Source organism: Carettochelys insculpta, chromosome 22, assembly GCF_033958435.1.
Source record: "Carettochelys insculpta isolate YL-2023 chromosome 22, ASM3395843v1, whole genome shotgun sequence".
In the NCBI taxonomy this organism is placed as follows: Eukaryota; Metazoa; Chordata; order Testudines; family Carettochelyidae; genus Carettochelys; species Carettochelys insculpta.
The window spans coordinates 3195090-3214312 of NC_134158.1; the positions used below are offsets into that span (position 1 = coordinate 3195090).

General features: G+C 55.0%; 1 protein-coding gene across 4 annotated transcripts; it reads left to right on the top strand.

The window, feature by feature from the left end:
• The first annotated feature begins 1456 nt into the window (after positions 1-1456).
• Positions 1457-17748, top strand: LOC142024896 (uncharacterized). 4 transcript variants are annotated; one of them, XR_012648529.1, is made up of 5 exons: positions 7566-7647; positions 8997-9060; positions 9365-9478; positions 12622-15231; positions 16050-17748. XR_012648529.1 is itself a non-coding variant. In XM_075017221.1 (3 exons), exons 1-3 carry the CDS (start codon positions 9057-9059, stop codon positions 13779-13781), a joined length of 1278 nt encoding a protein of 425 aa, XP_074873322.1. In that variant the 5' UTR covers positions 8936-9056; the 3' UTR covers positions 13782-15396. The 4 variants fall into 4 exon arrangements, 1 of the variants encoding a protein (XP_074873322.1); XR_012648530.1 differs by lacking the exons at positions 7566-7647; positions 8997-9060 and adding an exon at positions 1457-1477; XR_012648528.1 differs by lacking the exon at positions 7566-7647 and having other exon boundaries at positions 8936-9060.
• Positions 17749-19223: the final 1475 nt, after the last annotated feature.

A 19223-nucleotide genomic window follows, 5' to 3' on the forward strand; every position in this document is an offset into this window, starting at 1 on the left:
AAGGCCAGAGATGCGGGGGAGCAGGGGAGAGCCACGCCGGCAGCAGCTGGAGAGAACCGGCGGTTCCCCTTCCAAGTGCCACTGCTCTCTGGCCGGCTGCACGGCCGCCCACCGCCCTGCCGGTCCCTGCTCGCTTCGCTGTCTGCTGCCTGCCCCCACCTGCTCCCCCGAGGCTGCCCAGGGGTGCCGTCCCCCCCCACCCCCACTGGCCTCCATTCGCAGCAATGCCACGTGCTGCGTCTGTCTGTGCCGGGAGAGCTGACGGCCTCTCCTGCCCCCAGAGTGTCTGTCCCCCGCCGAGCAGCCGCATTCCCCATGCGGGCAGGTGGGCCCTGGGCTGCACAGGGCCCCCCACAGCCACCCACTGGGAGGGCTGGCCCTGGTCAGAGACGCATTCATGCGAGTGGTTCACCTCTGGCAAGGCTGATCCCCGCCCTGACGGGCCGGCTGCAAGAGAGATGAAAACCCCTTTGTGTCTCTCTAGGATCTGCTGAAAAGCTTCCCGAGGTCAAAGGTTTTCTGGCCTTGTGGGGTAGCTGCCACCGCCCCAGTGAGATCCCTGCTTTAGAGCCCAGGGATGCACACTTGGGACGTCTCCCTCTGCGGTAACCCCAAGCTCTGAACCCGCCTTAGGAGTGAGCTGGAAACAAAGAGGAAGAAATGAAGCTGCAAGATGCAAATTATGTCCATTTCCCCCCACTGCTCAGACCCGGGCCATGCTCTGCTCTGCTCCTCTCCCCTCTGCTCCCCTCCGCTCTGCTCTGCTTCGCTCCACTCCCCTCTGCTCCGCTTCACTCTACTTTCCTCTGCTCTGCTCTGCTCTGCTCCCCTCTGCTCTGCTCCCCTCTGCTCTCCTCTGCTTCGCTCCACTCCCCTCTGCTCCGCTTCGCTCCACTCCCCTCTGCTCCGCTTCGCTCCACTCGGATTTGCCCCTTGGCTCCTTTCTAAGCCCGCTATGAGCAGGGGACAGAATCTGCACCCACGAGGGCAGGGTGGAGCTGTTTGGGCTGACGTTCGATGGTACCTCCCCGCGCCCTCCTGGCCTGGGCGTTCGGATGCCCGCCCCAGGCTGCTGCGCTGCAGTCGGCGCTCCCTGCCAGCCGGCGCCTGGGCTGCACCGGGGGCGACTGAGGCACGGTGGTGCACGAGGGGCCGGCTGCGGCGCGCCGGACAAGGCTTATTCTGCCCCTGGCTGGACAAGTCGGTGGGGTGCTGGGGGGCAGTGGGGTCCTACGGCCGGGGAGGGGCTGGGGGGGGGAAGGGGAGCTGCGACCCCCCCCACCCCCCCTTTCCTCCTCCCCTCCCCCCCCGCTGATTGACAGGAGAATGATTTGCGTAGCCACGCCCCCTCCGCCCCGCCCTGCCCGGGTTGAGACCGGGCAGAGGCTTCAATGCCTGGCAATGAGCATGCGCCCTGCCCCTCGTGCGCATGCGCAGACGCCGCCGCAATCTCGCCCGCGCCGGGGGAGCGCCGATGGTAACGTCGCGTTCGGGACGGCCCCGCGTTAACCCCTTCGCGCCCGGCCCGCCCCGCCCGCAGGGGAGGGGGTCCCGGCCCCCCCCCGGCAGTGACTGTGGGGAGATGGGGGGCGGGGGCCATCTGTGGGGATGGGGGTCCCGGCCCACGGCCCCCCCCCGGCAGTGACTGTGGGGAGATGGGGGGCGGGGGCCATCTGTGGGAGGGGGGTCCTGGCTCCCAGCCCCCCCCCGGCAGTGACTGTGGGGAGATGGGGGGTGGGGGCCATCTGGGGGGATGGGGGTCCGGGCTCCCAGCCCCCCCCCGGCAGTGACTGTGGGGAGATGGGGGGCGGGGGCCATCTGTGGGAGGGGGGTGCGGGCTCCCAGCCCCCCCCGGCAGTGACTGTGGGGAGATGGGGGGTGGGGGCCATCTGTGGGAGGGGGGTGCGGGCTCCCAGCCCCCCCCGGCAGTGACTGTGGGGAGATGGGGGGTGGGGGCCATCTGTGGGAGGGGGGTGCGGGCTCCCAGCCCCCCCCGGCAGTGACTGTGGGGAGATGGGGGGTGGGGGCCATCTGTGGGAGGGGGGTGCGGGCTCCCAGCCCCCCCCCCCGGCAGTGACTGTGGGGAGATGAGGGGCGGGAACCATCTGTGGGAGGGGGGTCTTGGCTCCCAGCCCCCACCCCCGGCAGTGACTGTGGGGAGATGGGGGGCAGGGGCCATCTGTGGGGATGGGGGTCCGGGCTCCCAGCCCCCCCCGGCAGTGACTGTGGGGAGATGGGGGGTGGGGGCCATCTGGGGGGATGGGGGTCCTGGCTCCCAGCCCCCCCCCGGCAGTGACTGTGGGGAGATGGGGGGTGGGGGCCATCTGTGGGGATGGGGGTCCGGGCTCCCAGCCCCCCCCCGGCAGTGACTGTGGGGAGATGGGGGGCGGGGGCCATCTGTGGGAGGGGGGTGCGGGCTCCCAGCCCCCCCCGGCAGTGACTGTGGGGAGATGGGGGGTGGGGGCCATCTGTGGGAGGGGGGTGCGGGCTCCCAGCCCCCCCCGGCAGTGACTGTGGGGAGATGGGGGGTGGGGGCCATCTGTGGGAGGGGGGTGCGGGCTCCCAGCCCCCCCCGGCAGTGACTGTGGGGAGATGGGGGGTGGGGGCCATCTGTGGGAGGGGGGTGCGGGCTCCCAGCCCCCCCCCCCGGCAGTGACTGTGGGGAGATGAGGGGCGGGAACCATCTGTGGGAGGGGGGTCTTGGCTCCCAGCCCCCACCCCCGGCAGTGACTGTGGGGAGATGGGGGGCAGGGGCCATCTGTGGGGATGGGGGTCCGGGCTCCCAGCCCCCCCCGGCAGTGACTGTGGGGAGATGGGGGGCGGGGGCCATCTGTGGGGATGGGGGTCTGGGCTCCCAGCCCCCCCCCGGCAGTGACTGTGGGGGGATGGGGGTCCTGGCTCCCAGCCCCCCCCGGCAGTGACTGTGGGGAGATGGGGGGTGGCAGCCATCTGGGGGGATGGGGGTCCTGGCTCCCAGCCCCCCCCCGGCAGTGACTGTGGGGAAATGGGTGGCAGGGGCCATCTGTGGGGATGGGGGTCCTGGCTCCCAGCCCCCCCCAGCAGTGACTGTGGGGAAATGGGTGGCAGGGGCCATCTGCGGGGATGGGGAGTCCTGCCCCACCCCCACCAGTGACTGTGTGGGGAGAAACGAGGAGAGGAACAGCCAAACCCTGCCCCTGCCCCACGCCGACCTCCGTGCTGTCGTGGGGAGGCGCTGCCCTGGGCCGGGGGCGGGGATCTCCCTGTATGAGCTGGCACAGGTTAGGGACAGAGTTGTGAGCTGGAATTCCTGTGCAAATTCGACACATGAGCAGGCGGTTGGAACGGAGACATGAGCTACCTCGCACGTGGCCAGGACTGCTTCCCTTCCCCGACGCTCCCAAGTATCTCAGGCAGGACAATTAACACCCCCCCCCCCCACTTCTGTCCTGTTTGATTGGTCAGTTTTTATTGCAATTTCTTTTTCTGGTCCTCTGGACTTACCCCTGTCAGTCTGTGTTGGAAATGAGATTGAGCTGGAGACATGGGTCTGCCCCACGGAAGCTCATCCCCGAACACATCATTTGGTTAGTCTTTAAAGTGCTACATTTCGGCTGCTTTGTTGTGTGGGAACAGTGGTGTTGGCCAAAGGACACAGACCCCTGCGGTGACAGCTGGGGGAATCAGTCGTCATTCGTGTTGCCGTCTGTGTCGACTGGTCTGTGGGTGTGGGGAAGGCCATGGGGTGATATACCTGGGCACTAGCAAAGCTTTCCTACGTCTCCTGCAGTATCCTTCCCCGCAAGCCGAGGAAGTGTGAGAGGGACAACATGGACTGCGAGGTGGGTGGGAAGCTGGTTAGATCGTCCAGCTCAGCAGGCTGTGATCAACGGCTCCACATCCGGTTGGTGGCTGGTGTCAGGCGGAGGCAGAAAACCAGATTGATCACATCTGTGTCAGTCGTCTCGGGGATCAATCTAGGGATTATAGTGGACCACAAGCTAAATATGAGTCAACAGTGTGATGCTGTTGCAAAAAAAGCAAACATGATTCTGGGATGCACTTACAGGTGTGTTGTGAACGAGACACGAGAAGTCATTCTCCCGCTGTACTCTGCGCTGGTTAGGCCTCGGCTGGAGTGTTGTGTCCAGTTCTGGGCACCGCAGTTCAAAAAAGATGTGGAGAACCTAGAGAGGGTCCAGAAAAGAGCGACAGGAATGATTAAAGGTCTAGAGAATGTGACCTATGAAAAAAGGTTGAAAGAACTGGGCTTGTTTAGTTTGGAAAAAAGAAGATTGAGGGGAGACATGATAACGGTTTTCAGGTATCTAAAAGGGTGTCATAAGGAGGAAGGAGAAAACTTGTTCTTCTTGGTCTCTGAGGATTGAACAAGAGGCAACGGGCGTAAACTGAAGCAAGGGAGGTTTAGGCTGGACATTAGGAAAAAGTTCCTAAATGTCAGGGCGGTCAAACAGTGGAATAAATTGCCAAGGGAGGTTGTGGAATCTCCATGGCTGGAGATATTTAAGAACAGGTTAGATAGATGTCTGTCAGGGATGGTTTAGACAGTACTTGGTCCTGCCATTGGGGCAGGGGGCTGGACTCGACGGCCTCTCGAGGTCCCTTCCAGTCCTAGTGTTCTATGATTCTATGACATCCACCCTAGAAGAGAAGCAGAGGTAGGTCACGATAAAACTCAAGTTCAGGCTCAAGAGGTACACTGCAACAGTGACCAAGCCGGGATTCAGATTTAACGCGGAGCAGCTGAAGGATTTAGAGACAAAAGCTGGTTTCCAAGTGGATCTGTCCAACAGATATGCACTTCTGGCAAACCTCATCCTGAAAGATGCTACCGTGGAACAAATTTGGGAACACACCAAAACAGCCTGGAAAGAAACCTGCAATAAAACATTGGGAAAGAGGACAAGGCCTCACAGAGAACGGGTCACAGCAGGAACTCTGAGAAAAGTGAAGGAACGAAAGGTCAGAAAAGCAGCCGTCAACAACAGCAAAGCAAGAGCCGCCAAGGCGGAAGCTCAGAGACTGTATTCAGAAGCTGACAAAGCAGTTAAAAAGGCTGTAAAATGGGACAAAGAAGAACTTTGTGGGCAAACCTTGCACAACAAGCCAAACAAGCTGCAGGACAGAGAAACGTGAAAGAGCTGTATGACATCACGCGGAATCTAGCTGGGTCCCGGCGTACAGGGGATCAGCCAGGACAGGATGAGGAGCATGTGCTGACAAACCCAAGTGAGCAGCTCAGCAGAGCGAAGGAACACTTTGAAAAGCTACTGAACTGCCCTGCCCACATGGAACGTCCTGAGTTACCACCTGCAAATACACCGCTGCAAATTACCAGCAGCAGACCTGCAAAAGAAGAAATCAGAAAAGCCACTGCCCATCTGAAAGTGGAAAAGCACCTGGTCCAGACGACATCCTCACAGAAGCAATCAAGGCAGGTCATGAGACATCAGTCAACACGATGTATAATCTATTTGGGAAAATTTGGCACACTGAGGAGATCCCACCAGACTGGAAACGTGGCTGCCTTACCAAGCTCCCAGAGAAAGGCAACCCGAAGGAATGCAAGGACTGGAGGGACGTCATGTTACTGTGTATTCCGGGAAAAGTGTTCAATAGGATTCTCTTGGAGAGAACGAAGACAGAAATCGATAGACGGCTCGGGGAAGAACAGGCCGACTTCTGAAGTGAGAGATCCTGTACTGACCCAATAGCAATTCTGAGTGATCAGAGACCAGTCGCTCGAGTGGAATTCCACCCCGTGCACAACCTTCACAGACTTGGAAAAAGCCCTTGACAGCGTTAATAGAGACGCTTTGTGGAAATGGCTGCAACCCCGTGGCTTCCAATCCAGAATTATCAGCTTGATTGGTTCGATGTATGAACCCTCGACATGCCACGTTGTTCTCAGTGGCGTCTGGATGGAGTCCTTCGGCGTGCTGTCGGGAGTGCGACAAGGGTGCCCATTGCCATCGTTCCTGTTCCTGATCACAATGGACTGGATTATAAGCAGGACAGCAGAGGGCCATCAACGAGGCATTGAGTGGACACTTTTCAAACAGCCGGAGGACACTGATTTTGCTGATGATGTCGCCCTCCTTTCACACCAACATGAAAGCGTGATCGAAAAGGTCACAGCCAAACTGCCTCCATGACTGGACTGAGCATTAACAAGGGAAAGACCAAGACAGTGAGGCTCAACCAGCCCAATGCCACCACCATCACGCTGGGAGGGGACGACCGGGAAGATGTGGAGCAGTTCATCTACTTGGGGAGTGTTATGGGCAGAGATGGAAGAGCAGATAAGGATATCGGAGCCAGGACAGGTAAAGCAACAGCTGCGTTCAAGACTCTCCGTCTCTTATGGAGCTTGCAAATAATATCTGTAAAGACGAAACTGAGGACCTTCAACACAAATGTGAGGAGTGGGCTCTTGTATGGATGCGAGACCTGGAGCGCTAAAAAGTCTTCAAATCACAAGCTACAGACATTCATCAACTGATGCCTGAGGTGCGTCCTTCACATCCAATGGCAAGACTCCGTCACAGATGAGGGGCTTTGGAACAGAGCAGGACAAGAAACAACTGACATTGAAATCAAGAGAAAAAAGTGGGGGTGGCTGGGCCACGCTCTCAGGAAACCATCCTGCAGCATCGTCCGTCAAGCTCTCCCATGGAACTCGCAAGGAAAACGCAAAAGAGGAAGAACTTGGACAATGTGGAGAAGATCAACTGAGATTGACGGGCAACAACTGGGGTCCTCCTGGGGCTAGTGAGAAGTTTTGTCCCGAGACAGAGTGAAGTGGAGGAGATGTGTAGATGACCTGTGCTCCATGCGCAGGACGAGGGTTGAGTAGTAGTCGTAGCTCTGTGTGCAAACAAGGTACGTCAAAGTCGCCAAGTGCGATTTCAAAGTCTAGTTTAAGGGTGTAGCAGCCTGATTTCAGAACAGCTGTTTTGGAACAGTTCGTTGTGATACAGGGCTGCTGTGTAGCTGTAGCTGCGAGGACCTAAAGTGAAGCCCCATCGTTAGTAAAACTGGTAATGAAGTCCACTTTCCAGAAAATAATAGTACGGACTAGAAGATTCTCTCGTCGCGATCGGGCTGATTATTGTACTGAATTAATTTACTTGGTTACTACTTTCAACAAACTCGGACTGTTTTCTGCTCGGCTCTTACACCGCCTGAGCTACCTTTCTGTGTTGTTGTCGTGTTCGGCCTCTTGGATTCTTGCTTAACACCCCCTGGCTGTGGGAGCAGACGCAGGCAGGAAACGCACAGGACTCACAGGGGTTTGCAGCGAGCCGGACCCTAACACTGGCCTGCACTGTGGTTGGGGTGGGTCTCTGCACCCCTGGCTCCACGGCAGGGCATGCGGGGCAGAGGGCTGGTCCTGAGCAGGGGGCTGCTCGGTGGGGCCCGGGACGCAGGGCGTGCTCCTGCAGGCGGAGGGACGGCTCAGCTTCCTGGGCTCTGGCAGTGCTGCGGTAAGGCCCTATGTGGGCCTCCCTGGGCCACCACCTGCTGATGAGGGAGAGCCGGGCTGGGGAGTGACTCTGCGCTAAGGGAGGCTCAGATCACCTGGGACTGCTTCTGTGGGATGGATCTGAGCCCACAGCCACGCGCCCCAGCTGGGCGATCAGGCAAGTGCGGCACTGGGTGGGGGGGGTCCCTTCTTGTCTCTTGAGAGATAGAGGGGCCTGGACCAGGCTTCTGCAGCTCCTACCAGCTCCATTAGTTGAGCTTTTCATGCCCTTATTTGTCATGGCACGTGCAGCCTGGTTCACGCCCTAGGGGCCTGGCTGGCTCCTGGCATTTATCCACCTCCTGTAAAACAGTCAGGTGGTGTGTGAGGATCTGCAAATCTGCCAGCCCCTAAATCCAGGCCTGGGCAGGGGTGGACCCGGGTGTGAACCTAGGGTGGAACAAGAGAAATGAGGGGAAGGTGATCCACAGGCCAGTGGTTCTCATCCAGGGGTGTGCAGAGCTCTTCTCGAGGGCCCATTAACTCAGTGGCCCTCAGCCTGTTTTATGAATTAAAAATATTGGACTCATTTTAGCTAATTTTTATTATTTATCGTTTCTGCACATTCCTAAGTGCGATGGCAGATTGATCACCTATGGGCCTTTTCTTCCGACCAAGCCGTTATGATTCAGTTGTTTAAATAAATGGGCTGTAATGGTAGAAGGAAATTTGTGGGCCTGAGAACAGTACGTACTGGAGGTACTTACGTACCTTTTAACAGGGGTACCTTGTAAAAAAAGGTCGAGCAACATGCATAGAACGCTAGAACTGGAATGGCCCTGGAGAGGTCATCGAGCCCAGCCCCCTGCGCTTGCAGCAGTACCAAGCACCGTCTCGATCATCCCCGATAGATTCTTATGTGTTCTTAAATTTATCACCAATGATGGAGGTTCCACAACCTCCCCAGGCAATTTATTCCAGTGTTTAATCACCCTGTCAGCTGGGGAGTTCTTCCTAATGTCTGACCTAAACCTCCCTTGCTGCAGTTTAAGCCCATTGTCCCGTGTCCTGTCCTCAGAGGCCAGAGCGCAATTTTCCTGGCGAGAGAGCATGAGAGGTGGTCGATCTAACCATCTCTGCGCAGTTAAGTAAAAACAGAGAAGGGAAACCCGAGCATGTTGTTGTTTAAAAATCTAGCCCTGTTCCTGCTCTCCCTCCCCGGGCGATAACCCACAGAGATCATTCCATGTTCCCAAGGATGTCTGCTCCTTTAGACACAGTGGGTTTAAAAGGACTTAGAGCGTGTCTACGCTGCTGCGTAAGTGGATGGTTCAGGGAGCAGGAAAAGATGCACCTTCTCCAGCTGATGCTAGTCACAGCAAATGAATTGCTGTCCCCTCTGGCGCCATGTCAGCCAATTACATTATGCTGATGGGAGAGTCTTCATGAAGTGGGTGGGTGGCTTGGTCATTTATGAATTGTCCTTTCCTTCTAATTTGTGAGCAGGGCTTGTCTTACCTCCAACAGGCAGATGGACTGACGGACACCTGTCTTTGTAAAGTTTCTCCTGTTAGCCCCTTTGACTGTGTTGATGGGTGAGTCCCTCCTGCTCCTCAGCAGCCCCCGCACAAAGCCCTGCCTCTGACTCCGCGCTCCTCCCCCTTTGGGAGTCAAAATGGGTTGGGAGACCACCTGGGAGGAGAAGGCGTGGCGGGATCTGTCGCCCGCAGAAATGTGCTTTGTTAAATTCTCCCGTTAGCAGAATGCCCTGCAACTCTGAGCCTGTGGGAGCCGGCCCAGGGATTTTCCCGTGTGCAAATGGGCTGTGTTAATAATCACACGATACGTCTCATGGTGACTAGTCTACAAATCCCGGCATTGCCTGTTTTCTTTCCCCAGCGGGTCCTGTTCCCAAACCCAGCGCGACCTCTCAGATGGAAGGAAGGGAAAAGCTGGAGGCGCCGGAGCGCCTGGGCTCAGAGGAAAGGGCGATCCGGAAGCTCAGCTGCACAGGTGTGGAACAAATCAAGGGAGTCAGAAGAGATGGGTGGCGGAAATAAAACCTTGCGATTCCCACAGAGATCCAGCCTGGCCCTGGCCCTGGCCCAGGCCCAGGCCCAGGCCCAGGCCCAGCCCGGTCAGGATCCTTATGGCACTTGTCACTCCTGGCTTCCGGCGCACTCGGTGGTACCTCCAGCTCCCCTGTGTGCGCCGATGGGATACGGAGCCGGCACGGATCCCCAACTCCCTTGTCTTTGGGGCAGGTTTGAGGGCGGGTGGAAGGAGGAGGAGTTGGCTTGTGGGTTAGTTTTTATCTCCCCTGTGGTTATTTGGGTTCCTTGTGCCCTTTGCCTTCCCCAGCCTGGGGAACAACCAGCTCCTGCCTGGATTCTCTCTAGCCCAGCCAGAAAGCGGACAGCGAGTGAGGAGAGTGCATTGCAAGGCAGGGCTGGAAGGGACCTCAAGAAACCCTTCAATCCAGCCCCCCACGGTGGGGCACGACCAGTGTACCAGCGCCGACTCCGACAGGCGTTTGTCTAATCTGGACTTGCAAACCCCCAGTGACACATTCCACAACCTCCCTTGTCACCTAAAATCTACCCTGCATCTCCCTTGCTGCAGACTAAGCCGGTACCACCCTGTCCTGCCTTCAGTGGGCATGGAGGACAATCGATCGCTGCCCTCTTTGTAACCGCCTTTCGTAGAGTTGAGCGCTGCGATCCCCAAGCCTTTGCTCCAGACTAAGCGGACCGATTGCTCGTTAACCTGGCCTGGCAGAGCAGGTCGCTTAAAACCTTTGATGGCTTTCGTCGGTCTCCTTCAGCCGTTCTCCATCTGGCCCTCGAGGCCCCAGAGGAGTTAGGCACTGAAGTCCATTTTACAATGAGAAATCCTGTGGCCTCTTACAGACTCACAGATATTTTGGAGCATGAGCTTTCGTCGGCAAAGACCCGCTGTGTAAGATGCATGAGTTTAAACCCTCCTCTGGAACGCCCACTCATGCATCTGATGAAGCGGGTCTTTGCCCGTAAAAGCTCAAGCTCCAAAATATCTGTTAGTCTGTAAGGTGCCACAGGACTCCTTGTGGGTTTTGAAGATAGAGGCTAACTCGGCTCCCCCTCTGGTACTTGAAGTCCGTATTGTAAGCACCCCGGTGGTGCACCAAACTCCCGCAGACTCGCCCCGTGCCTGCATTCGGCACCTGCGTTTCTTCCGGAAGGGGCATGGTGATGAGCAAAGGGGAATATTCAAATGAGGTATGGATTTAAATATCTTGTGCTTCATTTGCATAGCCCCACGTGATTTCGTTTCCAGAAGAGCCCATTCTGGAAGTTACAGAGCCATGTAGACAGGGCCCTCCTAGAAGGAACCCCTCCTTCTGAAAGCCCCCTTATTCCTGTAACAATATTTAAATCCACACCTCATTTGAGTAGTCCCCTTTCCTCATTTCCATGCCCCTTCCGGAAGGGAGGGGGCTGTGTAGCAGCAACCCATGGCTGCGTCTACACGTGCACGCTACTTCGAAGTAGCGGCGCCAGCTTCGAAATAGCGCCCGTCACGGCTACACGTGTTGGGCGCTATTTCGAAGTTGAAATCGATGTTAGGCGGCGAGACATCGAAGTCGCTAACCCCATGAGGGGATGGGAATAGCGCCCTACTTCGAAGTTGAACGTCGAAGTAGGGCACGTGTAGGCGATCCGCGTCCCGCAACATCGAAATAGAGGGGTCCGCCATGGTGGCCATCAGCTGAGGGGTTGAGAGACGCTCTCTTTCCAGCCCCTGCGGGGCTCTATGGTCACCGTGTGCAGCAGCCCTTAGCCCAGGGCTTCTGGCTGCTGCTGCTGCAGCTGGGGATCCATGCTGCATGCACAGGGTCTGCAACCAGTTGTCGGCTCTGTGGATCTTGTGATGTTTAGTGCAGCTGTGTCTGGGAGGGGCCCTTTAAGGGAGCGGCTTGCTGTTGAGTCCGCCCTGTGACCCTGTCTGCAGCTGTTCCTGGCACCCTTATTTCGATGTGTGCTACTTTGGCGTGTAGATGTTTCCTCGCAGCGCCTATTTCGATGTGGTGCTGCCCAATGTCAAAGTTGAACGGCGACGTTGCCAGCCCTGGAGGACGTGTAGACATTATTCATCGAAATAGACTATTTCGATGTCGCTACATCGAAATAAGCTATTTCGATGTAGCGTGCACGTGTAGACGTAGCCCATGTGTCTAACTTCACATACACAAATGATACTGGCACAAACATAGAGTGTACAGACCCAGCAGATTGTAGCTGTAAAATTGATTTGTTACACGAAGCATATTGCCTACAGCATCTTCAAGTTACACACATTCGTGTTGATAAGCCAGCTCTTGTGAAGCCTGGGCGGCGGGGACATGACAGCATTGAACAGTGCTGGACATGGGACAGGTCCGTGCAGGACTCCACTGGATAATTCTCCAGTTTAACAGTGAGCCGTTGATCACAGCTCCTTGAATCTGATCCTTCAGTTATGTGCCTACCTGGTAGTAATTTCATCTAGATCATGTTTCCCCAATTTGCTTATGAAAATACCAGCTCACGTGCCTTACTGATATCAAGTTGTGTCGTGTCTCCTGCTTCCTCCTATTTGCTAGCCCAGTAACTGTGTCTGAAAAGAAATTCAATTGTCCTAGCATGATTGATCCTTGACAAATCTGTTGGCAACTACTTAGGTTGTGTCTACACGGCAAAGTTAAAGTTATTTCGGAATACTGGCCACTATTCCGAAATAACTTTGCCAGTGTCTACACGGCAAAACTGTTATTTCAAAATTATTTCAGAATAGTGGATGGTTTATTTCTAATTCTGTAATCCTTGTCCCATAAGGAGTAGTGACTACCTGAAATAGATATTTCAGAACGGGGGCTGTATAGACAGGAGAAATAGCTTATTCTGAAATAACGCTACTGTGTAGACGTAGTCTATTTCAGAGTAGAACCCCTGGAAACACTCTAGTCCAAAATAGGCTCTCTTGTGTGGGAACATGCCATGTCAGAATACGCTTTGCTTATTTTGGGGCTTCCCCGTGGAGTAGACACGTTATTCTGGAATACTTTATTTCAGAATAGTTGTTCCAGAATAACTCTGTGGTGTTGACAGACCCTTATTTATTATCCTGTTGTCTTCCAGGTGGTCCTCTGGAAGGTCCCGAACAAGTGGACCCAACCAGGACATTTTCAGAAGGAGCCAAAGGGATTGAGCAGGGAAAACTCCCTGAGACCCAGCATGTGCCCGAGAGGGAAGAAGGAAAGCAGGAAGTGGAAGGAAGGGAAGACCCCACTGACCACCAGGGAGGTTTCGCTCTCCTCGCTGACACCACGGTTCAGCTGCGTGTCCGCTTGGGGGAGAGATCCTACGGGTGTGCAGAATGTGGGAAGGCCTTTAGCTGGAGATCACACCTCACTGCCCACGAGAGGACCCACACGGGAGAGAGACCCTATAGGTGTTTGGACTGTGGGAAAAGCTTCAGCCAGCGGTCCCACCTGACCACCCACGAGAGACTCCACACTGGTGAGAAGCCCTATCAGTGCCCCAACTGCGAGAAGACCTTCCGGCGGAACTCCCAGTTGATGAACCACCTGAAATCCCACGTGGGCCAGAAGCCCTGTCTACGTCCCACCTCTGGGGAAAGCCTCCGCCGGGCTTCCCTCCTGACTGCGCATGGCAGAGACACCCCCTATCAGTGCCCGGCCTGTGAGAAGGGCTTCAGCCAGATGTCTCACCTGGCCAGACACCAGAGGTTCCACACGGGGGAGAAACCCTACAAGTGCCTGGACTGCGGGAAGAGTTTCTGCCAGAGCTCGGACCTTATTACGCACCAGAGGGTCCACACAGGAGAGAAGCCTTACACCTGCACTGAGTGTGGGAAAAACCTCTCTCGGATTTCACACCTGGTTGCGCATCACCGAGCCCACACGGGAGAGACGCCGTACCAGTGCCCTGACTGCGAGAAGAGCTTCAGCCAGATGTCTCACCTGGTCAGACACCAGAGGTTCCACAAGGGAGAGAAACCCTACAAGTGCCTGGACTGCGGGAAGAGTTTCTGCCAGAGCTCGGACCTTGTCACACACCAGAGGGTCCACACGGGAGAGAAGCCCTATAAGTGCCCCCAGTGCGGGAAAGGGTTCAGCCGCAGCTCCAACCTCATCGCCCACCAGAGGACCCACACGGGAGAGAAGCTCTACCAGTGCGCGCACTGCGGGAAGAGCATGACTCGGAGCTCCAACCTCGTTCGACATCAGAGAACTCACACTGGAGGGGAACGCTGCCTGCCAAAAGCTTGGCCGTAGCAAATCCAACACTGGCCTTTTCCTAGTCACGTTGGCGACGTGAGGGCCTGGGTCCTCAATGGGATCGAGCCTCTAAATTTCTGCTGCAAGCAGGAGGAGTTAGGAGGGCTGGAGAGGCTTTGCCTGGGCTCTGGTGCGTGTCTGGAGTCAGGAGACAGCAGTGGGGATGGTCCTGGATGGCACAGAAGTTTGGGGATGGTGAGCGAGATGCTGCCCACACACCATAGTACCAAAATAAGTCCCACACCGGAGTCTGCTGAATGTTCCTACCCTTTGCATGGCTGCAGGCGTGTGTTTTCAGAGCTGGATTTACAACCTTATGTGCCTCACCACAGCATCTTCAGTGTCATTCCCTGCCCCACCTTCATTTCTTCCCTAAAATATGGAACTTTCAACCCACTTTTAGGAATTCTGGTGCCCCCAAACATGTGCCTACTGTGCCTAATGGGCAGTCCCGCCGTCTGTGTTTTCCTCCCTCAAATCCATAGGCAGTGACGACTGCCAGGCTCCCAGACCTGACTATGTAAGCTGTCCAGTCTTTTGAAGTCTAACCACCTCAGCACTGGTTTGGTTATTGCTTTTGGCCAACTAGACATCTGCCGTTGAGCTCTTACATGGACCTTTTTTCTATTTTTTCCCCTAGAACCATCTTTATTTTGTTTTCATCAATTTCTGTCGTACTCTTTCCCGTACTCTAGTTAAGAAAACCAATGCATTCAGGGGCAGCAATGCACCTTTTGCGGTTTGCAGTGTCCTGAAATGGACACTGAAAACGGGCTTGAGTGATTTTGTGTTTTTCTTACTTCAAACACGGAGGAATAAAGTGCAGCTCAGTTTTCCAGACTCCGAGTCTTACCACACAAGTGAAGATGGGGCAAGATTGGGGTTTGTGGGAATCTCTGTCAGTAGTGACTGTTAGAGCCCTGCAGATCTCTGGATATCTGCTTTATATCTGCGGATATCCACATGCAGGGATAGCCTCGGACTATATTTGTAGATCGCAGGTGGATGTGGATCCAAATTTTATCTCTTGGGCCCTGCAGATTTCTGGATATATGCTTGATCTGCTTGGTATCTGTGGACCACGGATCGAATGCAGATACAAATTTTGTACCTGTGCAGGGCCCTGTTAACTTTAATTTCACCAGAGTTCTGCTTTTTGATATAGGCCACCTCTGAACCATCGCCTTGTTGCTATTACCTTTTAATTTATAACATCTCTGACAATTGGCTTTGTGATACATATGCCCACTACAACTTCCTAGGACTGAGTGAGTCCCACAGCTGAATTCCTTGTACCTGCCCCAGGTCAATGAATAACCCCAAAGCTTTTCGAATCTGCATATCAGAGGCACTACAGTTCTCCTGTCACCTCTTGCTTTGTTTATTAATTCATTTTTCTAGGCTGGGGCTGGGCAATCACTTTTGATGGGGGCCACTCAACATTCTGGTAAGTGGTCATGGGCTGCACTTTTCTGCGGAGGGAGTGCAGAGCCTGAGACGGAGGTTGGGTGAAGAAGGGAGCTTGGTGAAGGAGATTGAGGGGCAGCGGAGAGTGAGGATGTCTGAGAGGGAGTTTGGGGGAAGGGGACGGGATGGTGACCTGGGCAGGCACTTGGGATGCAAGGTCTGGGTGCAGGGGACGATTCTGACCTGGTGGAGGAGTGTGGAGGGGTTGCAGAGTGTGGGAGGGAATTGACTTGCACGAGGAGAGGTGCAGAGGGTTTAGGTGGTGACCCAGGGCAGAGGAGTTGGTGCCTTGGGGCAGGGAGTTGGGGAGCAGGAGGGGTTGGGGTGCCAGAGGCAGGCTGTGGCTGCGGGGGGCCTTACCTAGCTGGCTCTCAGCAGGAGTCTGAGGCAGGTGCTCCGCCTGCTGCAGCCCCAGGTTGCTCAAAACAGCTACTGGGAGCTGTGGTGATTGGGCTGGGGACAGAGGTAGCTGCCAGCCATTCGGAGCAGCCTGGGGCTGCCGCAGGCAGGGATCTGGTCTCAGGGACCCGGCAGGGCAGGCTTCAGGCTGGATCAAAAGGCCTGGTGGGCCAGATTGGGCCCAGGGGATGGATCTTGCCTGCCCCTGTTCTAGGAGCCGGTATCAAAAAGTTGATCCCAGCATAAGGCATGTGTAAATATTAACTTAGGTAGAGTCTAAAGTCCCTGGGCTCGTACGAAACAACGTGAGAGAATCAGGCTACGTCTTCACTATGAAATAAAATCAACTTTTAACAAATTCAGTTTTTTTAACCTCATGCTTATGAATTCATATTTAAGCATCCTCAAGTGTTCCAGAAGTTCAACCCACTGCTTCTCCGTGTTGAGTTACAGCATCTCCATTGCCTTATCCAAGTTTGACTGCGTGAGCAGTGCATTGTGGGGAAAAAATTGCCACAGTTGCTTGTGGGTGTTTCATGTCACTATCTCAGAATGCAAACCACTCTCCCGGAATTCAGAGCACCCGCTAACAGCACAAAAAATAACGGGAGATGGCAGCATTTTCTCTGGCACAGTGCTAGCGCCAGCCTGGATCCTTGAATGCTTCAAGTCAGTGCACAGACCTTTAGAGCAGCTTCCTGGAATCCTGTGCATTTTCTTTCGACTACAAAGGAAGATGATGGCTGAGGATGATGATGCTGAAGATTTTGAAGAGGAAATCGTTCAGCTGCAGTCCAAAAACTCAGAATTGCTGGATGCGCTGCTCACAGTGGAGCTGCAGCTTTGGACATGTGAGACCAGCACACACGGCTGGGAACACATCGTTCTGGCATCCTGGGATGACCAGCAGTGAGTGCAGAACATCCATACGTGCAAGTCCACTTTTATGGAACTTTGTGATTTGCTGGCCCCCACCCTGAAGTGCAGCCAGTTTTCATGGTTCAGTAGCGAGTGGCAGTTGCTCTGTGTACGTTTGTGACACCCAACAGTTACCGGAGAGTAGTAAATCAATTCAGGGTCAGCGGATCTACAGTGGGGGCCGTGCTGCTGCAGGTAGCCAGGGCACTCTGTCGGCGTCTCCTGAGGAAGACCGTGACCCTGGGAGATGTACAGGCAATAGTGGACGGTTTTGCTGGCCTGGGGTTTCCTAACTGCAGTGGGGCAATAGATGGCAGATCCCCATCATGGCCCCAGCCCACCTGGCCTCCGAGTATACAAACTGAAAGGGGTACTTCTCAATGATGTTGCAGGTATTGGTAGATCACAAAGGTTGTTTCACCAACATCTGCCTGGGATAGTTGAGGAAGGTTCACGACACATGCATCTTCAGAAATTCTGGGCTGTGCAGAAAGCTCAGGGATGGGACTTTTTTCATAGACCAAAAAAATCAGTATTGGCATAATATCGTAATGTTGGGCGATCCTGCTTACCCTCTTTTCCCTTGCTCCATGAAACACTACATAAGAGCCCTGGACCGCAACCAGGGTAGCTTCTGTGTCAGACCCAGCAAGTGCAGAATGGTGATGGAATGCGTCTTGCCATTTAAAAGCCAGATTCAGGTGACTATTGACCTGTTTGGACCTTTCAGAAACTAAAGTCCCCAGCGTGATTACAGCTTGCTGTATTTTGTATAACATTTGTGAATCCAGGAGGGAGACTTCTGCGAATGTCTGATTTTCCGAGGCTGAGGTCATAAGCAGGGCTTATTCGCAGCCACCTACGAGGCTGTTCTCCGATATCCATGCTGCAGCAGTCAGGGAGGCCTTGAAACATAGCTTCATGAATGATCTTCCAGACACACGATAGCACTGTATTTCTCTGTTTTAATGCCACTCACAACCCCCCTAAAAGATTTGTGCTCCCCACCAAATGTGAACCAATAAATCAGACCATGGATTTTACAGAAAGAATGGTGTTACTTGTTGGGAGAGGGTTAAGCTGAGGGAAGAAGAATGGAGGTGAAGGGAGGGTTATTTTCCAAAATAGCACTGGGCAGCTATGCTATCAGCCCCCTCCACCTCTGTCCAAGTCCCTCTGCTGCGAGTTCTCTGCAGACCTTGGCTGTCCCCCTTGCATCCCTGCAATGATTTGTGCTCCCCACCACACATGGGTACCCGAAAAATCACACTAAGGTTGTTGTAAAAAGAATGTTTTTTGTGGGGGGGGAGAGGGTTAAGTGGCAGGGAAAATAACCGTTGTCAAGGGTGGTGGAACAGCCTTTTGCAGTGGCTGTTGGGGTGAGTGTGGCAGGCTGTCCTGGCCCGCCTGCCCTCTCCCCCTTTCGGGGGCCGCGGTGACAGGGGTGGGCGATCTGTCTTCACGAGAATCTGGGCAGCAGTGAGCAGAGCTGCAGTGCTTCACTGGGAGTCCCACTGCATCTCCAGCATGAAGAGCAGGGCCTCCGTTTGGTCGCTCACCGCTGTTATGAGCTTTGCTGCATCCTCCTTCAGGTGCGCCAGTTACAGTCTCTGGAGCTCAGGCATATTCTGCCGCCAATGTGTTGTGTCCTTTTTGCCTTCAATGGTTTCGGCTTGAGCCTGCTCCATGTGGTGCAAGATAAGATTCTGCTTGGACCTTTTGTACTTCGTTACCCTGTCTCCCATGCTGGGGATGTTTGCTGAAAAGCGAAGGTCAAAATTTAGATACGACTCCCACAAAGCACTTGCCCACGGAATCAGTGGGTCTCTGTACTATCAGTGAAACTTTCTATTTGCAGGGCTGCTCCAGGCTTCTTAAGGATGGGATTCAAAGTGAGCATTGCACAAACCATCATTTGTCCAGATCTCTTCCTTGTGGACATGGTAAGCAATTGTCTGCTTTACAAGGGGTGCGTGTGCAAAGCAGTGTTTTGGAGCAGGGGAAAAATTGTTTTCAGCAATCCTCTGCAAGGAGCTGGGTCCACAGACCCTGGCAGCCATGTGGCAAGGGGGAAGGGTGGGGAAGGGTTCAATTCCAGTTGCATGGGTGGCTGGGTGAGCAGGGATCCCTGTAAAGTGAAAAGAAATGCAGGGACGGGGCTGGGGGAAGTGTGGGGAGTTTTCCAGCCGTCTGCTGGGATGGGGAAAAAACTTTCTAGGTGGTCCCAGGAGCAGCCCTAATCAGGGAAGAAAAGGCCACAGAAAGGAGGGCCAACCCACCTGTGCTGGACATGCGGGTTTGCAGTAGCATGGTCCACAGCCACAGGACGAGGGGGAAGGGTGGAGAGGGGTTGAATTCCAGCCGCAGGGACAGCTGGGTGGGGAGGGACCCCTGTAAAGTGTAAGGAAATGCGGGAAGGCCAGGCCGGGTGGGAATGCAAATGGGAAGGGAAAAGGCCTGGAGAACCTGCCAGCTGCGAGGGGGCAGGGAGATGGAGCTCCTGCCAGCCGCATGGTGCAGCAGTGCGCTCCAGGGAAATTGTAAAAGGACAGGGCACATTGCAAAGAAATGCAAACCAAATTCCCATGCTTCTTTAGGTTGCCAAAGAAAACTTCACCCTCTAAAATAAGACAGTGGAAAAGAAAAGCAGCTCAT

Excerpts from the sequence above, each read along its gene's own strand:
- LOC142024896 (XM_075017221.1), top strand. Across the intron at positions 9,479-12,621 it reads CCGGAAGCTCAGCTGCACAG|GTGGTCCTCTGGAAGGTCCC; the intron begins GTGTGGAACAAA and ends GTTGTCTTCCAG.